The sequence below is a fragment of the Lolium perenne genome, chromosome 5 (assembly GCF_019359855.2).
Source record: "Lolium perenne isolate Kyuss_39 chromosome 5, Kyuss_2.0, whole genome shotgun sequence".
Taxonomy (NCBI): Eukaryota; Viridiplantae; Streptophyta; class Magnoliopsida; order Poales; family Poaceae; genus Lolium; species Lolium perenne.
The window spans coordinates 178,115,784-178,130,167 of NC_067248.2; the positions used below are offsets into that span (position 1 = coordinate 178,115,784).

The 14,384-nt window shown below is 43.4% G+C and overlaps 1 protein-coding gene across 1 annotated transcript; it reads left to right on the top strand.

Moving 5' to 3' along the window:
• Nucleotides 1–4,631: 4,631 nt before the first annotated feature.
• LOC139831672 (uncharacterized) lies at nucleotides 4,632–7,915 on the top strand. The gene is made up of 12 exons (XM_071820987.1): nucleotides 4,632–4,732; nucleotides 4,848–5,047; nucleotides 5,529–5,587; nucleotides 5,682–5,909; nucleotides 5,992–6,122; nucleotides 6,220–6,548; nucleotides 6,710–6,849; nucleotides 6,934–7,134; nucleotides 7,232–7,364; nucleotides 7,456–7,552; nucleotides 7,634–7,709; nucleotides 7,793–7,915. Exons 1-12 carry the CDS (start codon nucleotides 4,632–4,634, stop codon nucleotides 7,913–7,915), a joined length of 1,818 nt encoding a protein of 605 aa, XP_071677088.1.
• The last annotated feature ends 6,469 nt before the right edge of the window (nucleotides 7,916–14,384 follow it).

Consider the following 14,384-nt stretch of genomic DNA (forward strand, 5'->3'; position numbering starts at 1 on the left):
AGAGCCGCCGCCATCGCGAAGCCAAGATCCGGGGACAGAGTCTCTTCCCGGCACGCTGCCGGAACGGGGAAGTGCCCCCGGAAGGCTTCTCCATCGACACCGCTGCCATCTTCACCGCCATCTTCATCACCGCTGCTGCTCCCATGAGGAGGGAGTAGTTCTCCATCGAGGCTCGGGGCTGTACCGGTAGCTATGTGGTTCATCTCTCTCATGTACCTCAATACAATAATCTCATGAGCTGCTTTACATGATTGAGATTCATATGAGTTTGTATCACAATTTATCTATGTGCTACTCTAGCAAAGTTATTAAAGTAGTTCTATTCCTCCTGCACGTGTGTAAAGGTGACAGTGTGTGCACCGTGTTAGTACTTGGTTTATGCTATGATCATGATCTCTTGTAGATTGCGAAGTTAACTATTGCTATGATAATATTGATGTGATCTATTCCTCCTACATATGCATGAAGGTGACAGTGTGCATGCTATGTTAGTACTTGGTTTAGTCTGTTGATCTATCTTACACTATAAGGTTACTTAAATATGAGCATTATTGTGGAGCTTGTTAACTCCGGCATTGAGGGTTCGTGTAATCCTACGCAATGTGTTCATCATCCAACAAAAGTGTAGAGTATGCATTTATCTATTCTGTTATGTGATCAATGTTGAGAGTGTCCACTAGTGAAAGTCTAATCCCTAGGCCTTGTTCCTAAATACTGCTGCGTTACTACTGCTTGTTTACTGTTTTACTGCTGCTGCAATACTACCACCATCAACTACACGCCCGCAAGCTATTTTCTGGCACCGTTGCTACTGCTCATATATATTCATACCACCTGTATTTCACTATCTCTTCGCCGAACTAGTGCACCTATTAGGTGTGTTGGGGACACAAGAGACTTCTTGCTTTGTGGTTGCAGGGTTGCATGAGAGGGATATCTTTGACCTCTTCCTCCCTGAGTTCGATAAACCTTGGGTGATCCACTTAAGGGAAAACTTGCTGCTGTTCTACAAACCTCTGCTCTTGGAGGCCCAACACTGTCTACAGGAAAGGAGGGGGAACGTAGACATCAGTGATCCCATGGTTGGGAGGTGCCGATACTAGGGTTTTAGGGTCAAAATGGGTCTACCATGGCCTAAAACATATCAAACCACCTTGGATGGGGCCAATATTTGGCACACTTGTGCATGGTGGTGTGCCCCACCCTTTTTAAATTTCTCTTTGTAGGTTGGTTTTTGCATTCATGGTGATCCCATGGTTGGGAGGTGCCGATACTAGGGTTTTAGGGTCAAAATGGGTCTACCATGGCCTAAAACATATCAAACCACCTTGGATGGGGCCAATATTTGGCACACTTGTGCATGGTGGTGTGACCCACCCTTTTTTAATTTCTCTTTCTAGGTTGGTTTTTGCATTCATGGTGATCCCATGGTTGGGAGGTGCCGATACTAGGGTTTTAGGGTCAAAATGGGTCTACCATGGCCTAAAACATACCAAACCACCTTGGATGGGGCCAATATTTGGCACACTTGTGCATGGTGGTGTGCCCCACCCTTTTTTAATTGCTCTTTGTAGGTTGGTTTTTTCATTCATGGTGATCCCATGGTTGGGAGGTGCCGATACAAGGGTTTTAGGGTCAAAATGGGTCTACCATGGCCTAAAACATACCCAACCACCTTGGATGGGGCCAATATTTGTCACACTTGTGCATGGTGGTGTGCCCCACCCTTTTTTAATTGCTCTTTGTAGGTTGGTTTTTGCATTCATGGTGATCCCATGGTTGGGAGGTGCCGATACTAGGGTTTTAGGGTCAAAATGGGTCTACCATGGCCTAAAAAATATCAAACCACCTTGGATGGGGCCAATATTTGGCACACTTGTGCATGGTGGTGTGCCCCACCCTTTTTGGCTTGCTCTTTGTAGGTTGCTTTTTACATTCATGGTGATCCCATGGTTGGGAGGTGCCGATACAAGGGTTTTAGGGTCAAAATGGGTCTACCATGGCCTAAAACATACCAAACCACCTTGGATGGGGCCAATATTTGGCACACTTGTGCATGGTGGTGTGCGCCAACCATTTTTAATTGCTCTTTGTAGGTTGGTTTTTGCATTCATGGTGATCCCATGGTTGGGAGGTGCCGATACTAGGGTTTTAGGGTCAAAATGGGTCTACCATGGCCTAAAAAATATGCAACCACCTTGGATGGGGCCAATATTTGGCACACTTGTGCATGGTGGTGTGCCCCACCCTTTTTTAATTGCTCTTTGTAGGTTGGTTTTTGCATTCATGGTGATCCCATGGTTGGGAGGTGCCGATACTAGGGTTTTAGGGTCAAAATGGGTCTACCATGGCCTAAAACATATCAAACCACCTTGGATGGGGCCAATATTTGGCACACTTGTGCATGGTGGTGTGCCCCACCCTTTTTAATTTCTCTTTGTAGGTTGGTTTTTGCATTCATGGTGATCCCATGGTTGGGAGGTGCCGATACTAGGGTTTTAGGGTCAAAATGGGTCTACCATGGCCTAAAACATATCAAACCACCTTGGATGGGGCCAATATTTGGCACACTTGTGCATGGTGGTGTGCCCCACCCTTTTTAATTTCTCTTTCTAGGTTGGTTTTTGCATTCATGGTGATCCCATGGTTGGGAGGTGCCGATACTAGGGTTTTAGGGTCAAAATGGGTCTACCATGGCCTAAAACATATCAAACCACCTTGGATGGGGCCAATATTTGGCACACTTGTGCATGGTGGTGTGCCCCACCCTTTTTAAATTTCTCTTTGTAGGTTGGTTTTTGCATTCATGGTGATCCCATGGTTGGGAGGTGCCGATACTAGGGTTTTAGGGTCAAAATGGGTCTACCATGGCCTAAAACATATCAAACCACCTTGGATGGGGCCAATATTTGGCACACTTGTGCATGGTGGTGTGCCCCACCCTTTTTTAATTTCTCTTTCTAGGTTGGTTTTTGCATTCATGGTGATCCCATGGTTGGGAGGTGCCGATACTAGGGTTTTAGGGTCAAAATGGGTCTACCATGGCCTAAAACATACCAAACCACCTTGGATGGGGCCAATATTTGGCACACTTGTGCATGGTGGTGTGCCCCACCCTTTTTTAATTGCTCTTTGTAGGTTGGTTTTTTCATTCATGGTTATCCCATGGTTGGGAGGTGCCGATACAAGGGTTTTAGTGTCAAATTGGGTCTACCATGGCCTAAAACATACCCAACCACCTTGGATGGGGCCAATATTTGGCACACTTGTGCATGGTGGTGTGCCCCACCCTTTTTGGATTGCTCTTTGTAGGTTGGTTTTTTCATTCATGGTGATCCCATGGTTGGGAGGTGCCGATACTAGGGTTTTAGGGTCAAAATGGGTCAAAATGGTGATCCCATCCAAGGTAAAACATATTTTATTAATGTTGTCCATATTTACATATCAACATTGTTCATGATAAGTATAGACTATAATGTTGTTGTTTAATTTCGTTGGCCCAACATGGACCAACCAAAATGCCATATGCAACAATAATGAAAGTGAAAAAATGTTATTAAAAAAAGGCACAACCCGAAACGGCGGATGGAAACGCACCATTACGATCTTCACGCGCGCCACGATCTTATCGTGCATGGTTTGCGCATGGCATGTTCCGGAAATGACGGACGACGTGGTCGGCCTATAAAAAGGTGTTCGTCTTTGCCGTCATTGAGATCGTGCAAACCCTAGCTGCCCGCCGCCACCGCCACCGTCACCGCCCGCGCAGTCGCCCTCTCTATTCTTCTCGCCTCCTCCGTCTCCAAGGCTCTCATCCCCGCCACCGCCGCCATCTGCAAGGCACCCTCACCTGAGACCGCCGTACCCAGGAATCTTCTCCACGCCAGGCCCAACACCGTCACCTAGATCTCATCGGAGACAGACCAAGACGGTTCCAACACTGCCTCGTCAAGTAAGTACACATCAAGACCTTCGTATCTACATCGTATGAAGCAACTAAAATTTGTATAGTTTAGAGTCGCCGCTCCTCTAGAGTCGCCGCTCCTCTAGAGTCGCCCCTCCTCTAGAGTCGCCGTGTGTCTTCATATTTGCAGTTGTTAGAATAATTTTCTTAAGTGTTGAATCTGATTAGGACTTGGAGTTGTTGTGCTGGTTGTGTGCATGCATGTGCACACCTGTAGTCAATTTGTTTAGGTTAAGTAAAACTTTAACGTGACTTCATGCCCGAATACGTCGGATCCAGTCGATCCTTTGTCAGCAGTTTTCCTATATATGCATCGCTCTTGTAGCATGAAAATAGCAAACACTGCAATTATCAGTTTTTAAGATGTAAATTTTATTGAGGGGTTTCATATATAGGCCGGGCAGATGTTTGCTCTCAATTTTTTTGTATAAAATTTCACCATGATTTGTCTGTTGAAAGCATATCATCTCACACATCGTATGTACAATTAATAATGTCATCCCACGCATCGTATGTAAAATCATGTTGTATTCAAGTCTCCCTCTTGCACATTTAATTTAGTTTTTTGTACGTGACATATTACTTTCGTAATATAGTGTTTTTCCTTGATAGAATGGACGAGCTTAGGGGTGAAGTTTGCTGCAACATTGAAAAATGGTGTAGGCTCATGGCCCGTCTTACCGTGGATCAACGTGCTAGACTAGCTCTAACTAATTTAAGAAGTATGATGATGATTCCTTCTGTGAAGATGCGTACAATATTGATCAGGTACACCTTCTCACATGTATATTACGTAATATTTCATCACATGTTCATATGTCATTTGTAATTCGTGGATTATTTTTGCATAGTACTTATTGATTCATCTTCATTTTTGTTCCAGGTTCATGCTTGATGTTTTTGACCCTGCCACTGGTACATTCGAAATAGGAGAGAACAATGGCGTGGTGTCTCTTGGTTTTGTTGATGTTGAGTGTCTCCTTGGTCTGGTTAATGAAGGATTTTCTGCTGGGGAAATACTTACCGAGGAAGGTGAAGACGTGAAGCATCGCATCCCACCACAGTTCATAAGCAAATCAACCGGTAACATCATTATCGACGAATTAATTGATGACATCATTAAAAGTAAACTTGCCGATGATGACTTCCTGAGGAGGGTAGTGCTAGTGCTTCTGGGAATAGTACTTGCTCCTATGGCGACGAAGATTGTCCCACACAAGTTCTATGCACTAGTAGAAGATGTGAACCGAATCTCAAAAATCAATTGGAATGCATTCACTCTTAGGGTTCTGTTGGATAGCATTAGGCTGGTAAGAAAAGGTAGACAAATCCACAAGGTGGCCAAAAGGGAACTTAGGAATGTTGCAGGGTATGTATGGTCTTATGTCGGAGTGTTGTGCATACTACATCTCACCGCATTTTTCACGTATAGATAATTAATTTACTCTCCTTTGTTTACATGCATGCAAGACTTGTCTTGGGAAAAATGTCACCGCTAGAAGGCGATCGTGCATTTAATCCTAAATGTCCATGCGCCCTCTAATGAGGAACTGGAATGAAGCAGCTGCCACGCGGAGAGACAATTTTGACTATGAGAATGGTCGAGGTCGTGGTAACGTGAAGGTACTAATTTCAGTGTTACGAATAGGCACACTTAATTTTGTAAATAATCAATTCAAAACTGTAGTACTTAACTCTTGCATTATATAACGTGCAGATTGATGAAAATATCACTGAAGAGTATCGGATGATGGAGCCAGTTGTGCCAGATCCTATGGCTGCTCATCAGAATAACGCCAAGCCCGCGAGTGCTGTTCCAAAAAAGAAACAGGCTCCAAAACCCATTGATAACGGTCAGACGGAAATTCTGATAAATCGTTTAACGGGTTACCTAGATGCACAATTGCAGAAGATGTTGGCTACCATCCCTGCCTTATGTGCTCAGGTGAAACGCCTAATTGTTGTGTCATTTTCTTTTGTTATTGAAAATGCAATCGTTCATGAACTTATATATTTTTGTGTTGCAGAGAACATTGGAGATGTTTAATAAGGAAGGCGTGACTTACAAACCAGCAGCCGCACCGGTTTCCGGTAACATGGAGGACCAGGAAGATGTCAACTCTTTCCGGAACGGCCCTCGTGATAAAAAAGAGTTCATGTACAAGGAAGAGAGCGATTCAGCAGAGGTGGAGATTCTATTCGTATCATTGACATGAACCTGGCTGATGAAGTTGATAAATTGGAAAAAATTAAAGGAGCCTCGCTAAGAATGGTACTACCAAGAATGCAAATGATGCTATGCGCACACCTGACAAGGCTGGTGGACTGAATGGTACTCCAGCAGGAAAGCCATTTGGCGATGTTGGTAGCACACCGGATAATCCGTTCATCATTGAAAATGCTGATCCGGTGACATCAGATTCAGAAATTGATCTCGACGCAGTAAGTATTAGCAAGTTCTTATCTAAATCAAAGGAAGATGAGTTGGCTGGGAAGAGGAAGCGAACAATTCCCAAAAAATTTCAATCTCCCTATGCTCTAGACAGACGCACCAAGCGTCAAGTCCGTGGTTCATCCACAAAAGGTAGTTTATTTGTCCCATTATTTTTAATATTCTCTATAAGAAATGTTGTATTTGCTAATCATTTTCATATGCATGCAGCTCTGAATTTCGATGATAAATCTGGAGCAGAGATAAAAATGCAAAACCGGATGCATCATGCGATTTGACGGCTGAACTTGTAGACGCAGCTATAGTCTTCCTCGAGCTTGCATCTCGCTCAGACCAGCACAAAAAAAAGAATGTTTACCGGAGTGCCAGGGGCGATGAAGTTAACGCTGAGCGGCTACGTGTTGTTCTCGACGAAAAATGGTTGTCCGATGATGTAAGTGTGTAGAACACATCTATTCCATACATTTAATATTTACATGTATGTTATTAACATATAATGTCATTATGTTATTCGCAGGTCATTGATGGTTACATTGGGCATTTGAACCTCCGTGTTGGGGATGATCGCTTCTTGTGTCCAGCATGGAGATCAAAATATCTAGTAGACCGGGCAATTGCCGGAGACAAACCCAAAGAATCCAGCAAGAACATGGATAGCGCGATGGTAAGATCTGGCGCGGTTGGTAGAGTGTTGACGGAATACACCGTCCGTGACAAGGTACGTAATATATGATTGTTATAAAATATTGTAGTACTCTGCTAATAAACTTGCCGAATGACATCTCATTTTTTTCATATGTTCTAATTTTTTGCAGTTTTATTTTCCACTCAACATTGGCAATACACACTGGACGACCGTTGTCATGCACACACCGAAGCAAGAATTCCAAGTTCTCGACTCGCTTTATCCTCTAGAGTTTACGTTGGAGACTGTTGAGGCACTTGTAAGTGAAAAACAAATTGTCCACATTACTTGTAACACACTGAATTGCGCAAATTAGCATAACTGTTATCTCTCTAAGGCGGCGCCAAATTGCAGATGACATGCAAGTGGCCAACGAAGTCACGAGTGGAAATCATCCCGACGTTTCAAAGTGGCCGATATTAGAGTACGACATGCCGCAACAACATGACGGGTGAGTTAATGTTACACCAATTTAAGTTTATGATCAATACATGAGAGGATTAACGTTATCGAGATTTTGCATTTACAACAGGAACTCTTGTGGATTGTTTGTGATGGAATGCATGGAGCATTGGGATGGGGACCGGATGACTGCAGAGATTTCACAGGTTTGTTAAAAATCGTCTGTATGTACACCCTTGGATTAACAAAAATGTGTTACATCTAACCCATATTTCGTAATATTGTTTAGATCAAAATTAATGGAAGGCGAAGACGAATTGTCGCTGAAATGATGTTATCACCTTCGAACACGTTAGAGATGGTGAAAGAGAGAATTCGGTCCGTCGCTTCCAGGATCAACAAGAAGACATAGAAAATGGAAGATAAAAGTTTGAGTGGTTAGGTTTTAGTCCCGAAGAAGGTTTCCTGACCATGAATAGCTTTTTTCCTTCTATCAACTATGTTATGTTGTCAAGTGACCATGAATACTTTTTTCGTTTTGTTCAAGACATATGGCTATCCTATTATTTTGTTTGCTTAATCATATATTCTTGTTTCTTGTTTTATTGAGGTGCACATACAGACACACACGTACATATTTTTTGATCATGATTTCTTGATGATTTTTCAGTTGCACACAAACACTGAAAGTAACATTTAAGCTACATACACAAACACAAGGTACCAAGTCGGTATCATTTTCGTTGTGCGATTTTTTCAGGTGTAGACACACGCTTTGCATTTGTAAAGAATCATACACCAACATAGTAGCCTTTTTTCAGCTACACACTCACACACACTAGAATTTTTCACGTACACACATCAATTTCGTTGAAGATTTTTTCAGGTGCACACACACACTTTGCATTTAGTCAAGTAGTTCAACCCATTTACAAAACCGTAGTATCAACATACACACTTCACGAACATAGATCTATCTAGGGTGTGTTTGGGGCAGCACCACTCCAATCTATCTTCGGCTTCTTCTCCTCTCGGCCACTCGTCCCGGTGGCCCCCACGAAACGAGGAGGGCTTGTTTGATAACACATGGGAAAACTCCAGACGCGGCAGTCCAATATTCATGCCCATCGCTGATGCGAGTGTGTGTCCACGCTTCATCCCCACTTGGGCGCTTGGTGCCAGCCAATTCTTTTCCTTTGTCGCTGCTCGATGAAGAAGCCTTTGTGCCGCCCGTTGAACCGGGTTGCAATGCGATTGGTGTTGCTTGCGGAGGGAGCCGCTGGCGCAGACCAGAGGTCCATTGACGGATTATAGGGTACCGTTTGTACGCCACAAACCCATCTCTCGGCTGCATACTCCAGATTAATTTCATCGAGGGATTCTTCTCCCGTAACTTGTGCTGACAGAGATGGGAATTCTTTCTTCATTCCTTTGTAGCTCATATCGATGAGTGCGGCTGCCATGTCAGCCATCCCGATCCTGTCGCGTTCAAGCTGGAACAAGTCCTTCAGATCGATGTTTTACTCATTTGGTATCTCATTATTTCAACTTCGCCGCATTGCTATTCTGTCATTTCGATATCGACGCTAGCAAAGTGGACACCACTGCGTAGGAAATCCATGAGTTTGGGACACCACGGTTGGCTATCGCTCCACCATAAAAATGGAAAAGATTAAGCTGGTAAAATATTGTTGGGAAAAAATGCTGAAATTGAGTTGTGAAATGCAATGAAATTATGTGATAATATTTCATTCCTACGTGTCATTTAACATTTTTGTCCGAACTTGAATGGAAGTACATATCATGGTTCATATCAGTACATTCAAATGGATTTAGAAGTTCAGATTTTATCCTTAAAGATGAATGAGTACCAAGACTATGTTTGTGAGGGGATTTACCATAACTACGAGCACATGAGTAACTAAATAACAACTAAGTAACCACATCAAAAATATCAAATCACAGAAATGAACTAGCATGAAGCATCAAATCAAGATGATAGAGGTTATGTAAAACCGGGTTTCATATTTCAAGTTTGCAAGAGCCACCGTAAAAATCAAATATACATACCTTGACCATTGGTAGACCAATACGTGATCTTTCATCGCCGCTTGGACGACGGCGATCCGATAGTCACCTTTGTACTCCGGGTCGCGATGTACTCGAAGTCCAGGCCCATGAACTTGTATTCATCCTTGCTCAACCACCGCTCGTACATGTCCACAATCTCGGCTGCTTTATGGTTGTCGTCGGTGTAGACAACCTCAATCTCAGTTTGATGTGCGACAATCTTCCTGGATTTCAGTTTTAGACTGGTAACCTCCCATTCCCGATCCGTGTCATCGCTCTGATTGCTAACCTCCCTTTCCTGATCCATGTCGGTCTTGTGATTGCTGAACTCTCTTTCTGGTCCATTTCGAGAGGTAGACGAAGAGGGCAGGTGTGGAGAAAGGAGGAGAAAGAAGGGGAGGGAAGATGAATCGGTGGGAAATGCACTGCAGAATAAATGGCAAATGAGGAGGAGAAAGAAGGGGAGGGAAGATGACTCGGTGTGAACTGCCCTGCACAAAAAATGGCAAATCGCCCAAAGAAATTAAATCACGTTATGTGGGAACACACCGAAATGGGCTACCTTTTTACGCGGCCCTGCACAGCTTGAAGCTACGCAATATGGCCTAGATTTGGTGCATGATGACGCCACTTTTTATGCAGTGCTTATGTGATCGATTAATAGCAAACACCACTATTTCATGACAATAAAACATGCGTAAATCATTATTGAAACATAATATGCAGCACACACTAATGTCATGACAATAAAACATGCGTTAACAATTAATCAAACATAATATGTAGCACACACTAATGTCCATGTTTCATGACACAGTTGTCATGTGTAAGCATTTAAAATACGTGGTGATTTCATAGTTGATCAACTAGGAGCTTCAGACCACCCTCCTTGCTACCACGAAACCAGAATATGTAGATGTCACCAACTTGCATCTTATTTTGCTTCACAACATCCATCCAATTTGAGGTAATCATGGCAGTTTTCCCTACTTTGCTCAAGACCATCCTAACTTTAGCAACTTTTCTATTCCTGGAAAAGACTTGAATTTCGGATGGTAATTTCAGATTCTTCACAATGTACTCCATGGTGTAGGCCTTTGAGAAGTACTGCAAAAGGAGTCAATGAGCAATCATTTGTTAGCAAAAAAATTTGACATACGCTTGGACAATAATGATGGCTTATGATTTATTCAAAAATTGATTACCATTTTGGCTTTGCCCTTGATGATGATTGAATTTTTTATGGTGAAGACATAGAGGGGTCTACTTGGGTTGTGCTTACAAACTACACGCTTCAGTCTAGCAAGTTGTTCATCATCCATCTCCACCAGACTGGCAAACACACAGAAGGAGTCAAAATCTGCATTCCCCATAATTCCTGGACCTGAATGCATAATTTTGGATAGTAATGAACAATAATATATGTACTGAAACATTTTTGTTGGAAGGATCATTCTTACCTCTCATAGTAATTCTTTTCTGCGCATCCCCAGGAGCAACAACTTCAGGTACGTGAGCGTCCATGTTCACCTTCATACCATTACGAGTGATCAAACATAGTTATAAAAAATGCATTTAATGTAACATCCATGATGATCTATGACATATGTTACATGACAACTTCAATAGTATGACCTCAAAATGTACAAGATTCAATCTTTTAGTACTGCATGTTACTGTAGCAGATCTAGGTGTTGTCGACAAATAGATGAGAATCTGATTGCAGTTACTGTAGCAGATCTAGGTGTTGTCGACAAATAGATGAGAAACTGATTGCAGTTACTGTAGCTAATGTAGGTGTTGTCGACAAATAGATGACAAAAATGAATGCATATTAGGCCCGGGACATCAGATGAAAAACAGATCTAACATGGCGCATGTACTGGGCAATAATTGCTGCAGCTAATGTATGAGATCTATGTGTTGTCGACAATTTGATCAATTGTCAGAAACAACCGCACGGAGAATAGAGGGGAGATAGATGAGCAACAGAGGGGAGATAGATGATCTAGTTAGGACGGATATGCATAGGGTTTTATCATACCTCTCACCGACGAGCTCCACAATGGTACGCAGGGGTTCCGAGGCGGCGACGGCAAAAAAATGGGAATAATTTATCGTGCAATCCCACGATTAGGGTATAAGAAAGCGTTGAGCTTGTATATAGGTGCGGGATGGGCCGTCAGCCATTATTTTTTAGCTTTTCAATTTGGGTAATCTTTGGGCCACCGGAACTATTAAGTTATCCTAATGCGGCCCGATCGACTCAACTCATTTATATTTTTATTCTGTAATTTTGTATTACAACATAAAATTGGTACACCTATGCACATTACAAGGCAGACATAGCTACCGTGGAGAGGAGGGCAACCAAGGCGACGCAAAGTGCTCAAAGATGCAACCACGCATTCCGAAGCCATCAGCAATTTTCTCGGCACAATTATGCAGATGACAAGTTGCACCAGATGATGCATATGGATGTAACATGCAACCACCATCATTCCAAAGGCAAGACATAGCTAAGCATCAGCACACCAATACATACATTATACTTAATTACATAACTTAGTTCCACACATATTCACAAAATAAGACCATCAATATAATAGATGGTCACACTAGGTAAATAACTTAGTTATTTACAAAACTAACTTTGTTCAACACTCATTACTGACATAGTTCAACGCCATAAAGCAAAAGCAACAACATCACATCAGTCCACAACATCTAGGCATCATCCTCGACAGAGAGCACCACCAGCAGTCCATAATGCTGTACCCTAATCTGCCTAGAGGTGCCAGAGATGGCTAGCTCCTCGGCATGCTGCCTCAGATGATCAAGCTTGCCACCCTTCGGCTTCGACCTGTGCCATGGACAGAAGTACTTCCTACGCTTCTTGAAAGGCAGGTCCCCATTATGCAGCTTCTCCAGGAGCTTCCTTTTGAATGACCCCATGTTCCTCGTCAACCGACTCCGCAGAATCCCGTGAGTCATACTAGACAAGAACAATGTGTACAAATTACAATTACAGATGCAAACCAAACAAAATGAAATAGATGGAAGGGTACACAACTAAATATATTGCTCACCTCCACGAGCCATCAGATTCCTCCAAGTCCTGGTATGGACCATCCACAGCACCACCACCTCCTCCTGGTTTGCGGCATCAGCATCGTGAGTGTTCTTCCTCCTCCTGGTTTGGTGGAGGCACAGGTTCCACCACCTCCTCCTGGTTTGCTGCATCTGCAGTGCAATGTGTTCTTCCTCATGCTGGTTTGGAGGAGGCACAGTTCCACCACCTCCTCCTGGTTTGCCGCATCAGCAGAATGTGTTCTTCCTCATGCTGGTTTGGAGGAGGCACAGGTTCCACGTCCTCCCGCTTCCTCTTCCTAGACCCTTCGCCAACCTACATACCAAAAAGATAAATCCACACATTAATCCCCTCAAGGAAAAAGTCATCAAAATAGTTTGCATACCAAAAAATCAAAAAGGAAACAATAATCCATATCATATTTAACATTCTTTCATTGTATCATCTTATGTATACTCCTAACTCCTAAGTCCTTATTATTAATTACAAACAAGTAATGGTAATCATGTCATACGTAAATGCTTTATTTATTATTCTGTAATAGAAATGATTTTGATCAACATTTATAAGTTGCTGTATTTTCCTACTAAAGATAAATAAATTTGATAATAAAGTACCGAAACATGGAATTTATAAGCTAGGTTATGTGGACCATATCATGCAATTAGTAGTACCTCTTGCAAAAGTAAAATACTTAAAAGGGTTAGACCTAGTGTAAAAACTAAGAATCACTATCCTGATTTGAGATTCTAACTTGTGTTATGCATTTGTAATCAGGCATAGTTCATTTACATCAACTACTCCCTCTGATTTGTACAATAGAGATCCTTGTGCAACTATCCAGCACATGAACAAAATGAACAAACATCACGGCACAGCATAGAACATTAGTTAAGCTCCATAGTTGCTACCGTGATAACGTCAGAGTAAACCCCGAGCATAACCTACCCAGTCTCAACATTATCGAGCAAGTAATTAAGATGTTGTTTGGATAAGGTAGCCTGGTAGACCCGTTAATCCACAGGAAAAAAAGGGGCGTAACGAGCGATTACCTCCATATGCAAGTCCGGCTTCACCTCCGAGACGTCGCCGGACGCCGGCGTTAGCCGAGCAGATCCCGCACGGCCTTCTCCGCCAAGGACGACGAATCCTCCTCCGTGATTCCTCCGCGTCCAGATCCGCCCGTGCCGCGACCACCGGGCCGACGACGACCGACCCGATGAGACAGAGGCATCGACGACGGTGGACCTCGCAGCGACCGCCGTAATGTCGGACTCTCCACCACCGCCTTCGCCTCCAACCGCCTCCGCCGATGCAGCAACATCGACGGCCGCCAAGTTCTCCGGATCGTCCGCGCCAACTGCTACTCCCGCAGCTTCCATCGCCGCCGCGACCGACCGGATCGGCGATGCGAAACCTAAACTACCGGCGGAGCGAGGTAGATGGAGAGGGAGAGGGGTTTTTTGGCGGAGAGATTCTCGGAGAGGTGGGGAACGGGGGAAATGGCCGCAGATGTGGGAGACGAAGCTTTTATATGCGCGGACGCCTCAGGTCCCTCGCCAGGTAGCTTTACACGTCACCATAGCCTCCTCTCCCTTGCCACGTTGCTCTACAAGTCATCGGTTTAGGAGCTTTTTTTTTTTTTTTTTTTGAGAAACACAGTACAAACGCAGACGCTCATATACACGCGCATACACTCACCCCTATGAACGCACACACG

Excerpts from the sequence above, each read along its gene's own strand:
- LOC139831672 (XM_071820987.1), top strand. The coding sequence starts at position 4,632 with ATGGCCCGTCTTACCGTGGATCAACGTGCTAGACTAGCTCTAACTAAT. Across the intron at positions 5,910-5,991 it reads TCCCTGCCTTATGTGCTCAG|AGAACATTGGAGATGTTTAA; the intron begins GTGAAACGCCTA and ends TTTGTGTTGCAG. Across the intron at positions 6,549-6,709 it reads CCGTGGTTCATCCACAAAAG|ACGCAGCTATAGTCTTCCTC; the intron begins GTAGTTTATTTG and ends CTGAACTTGTAG.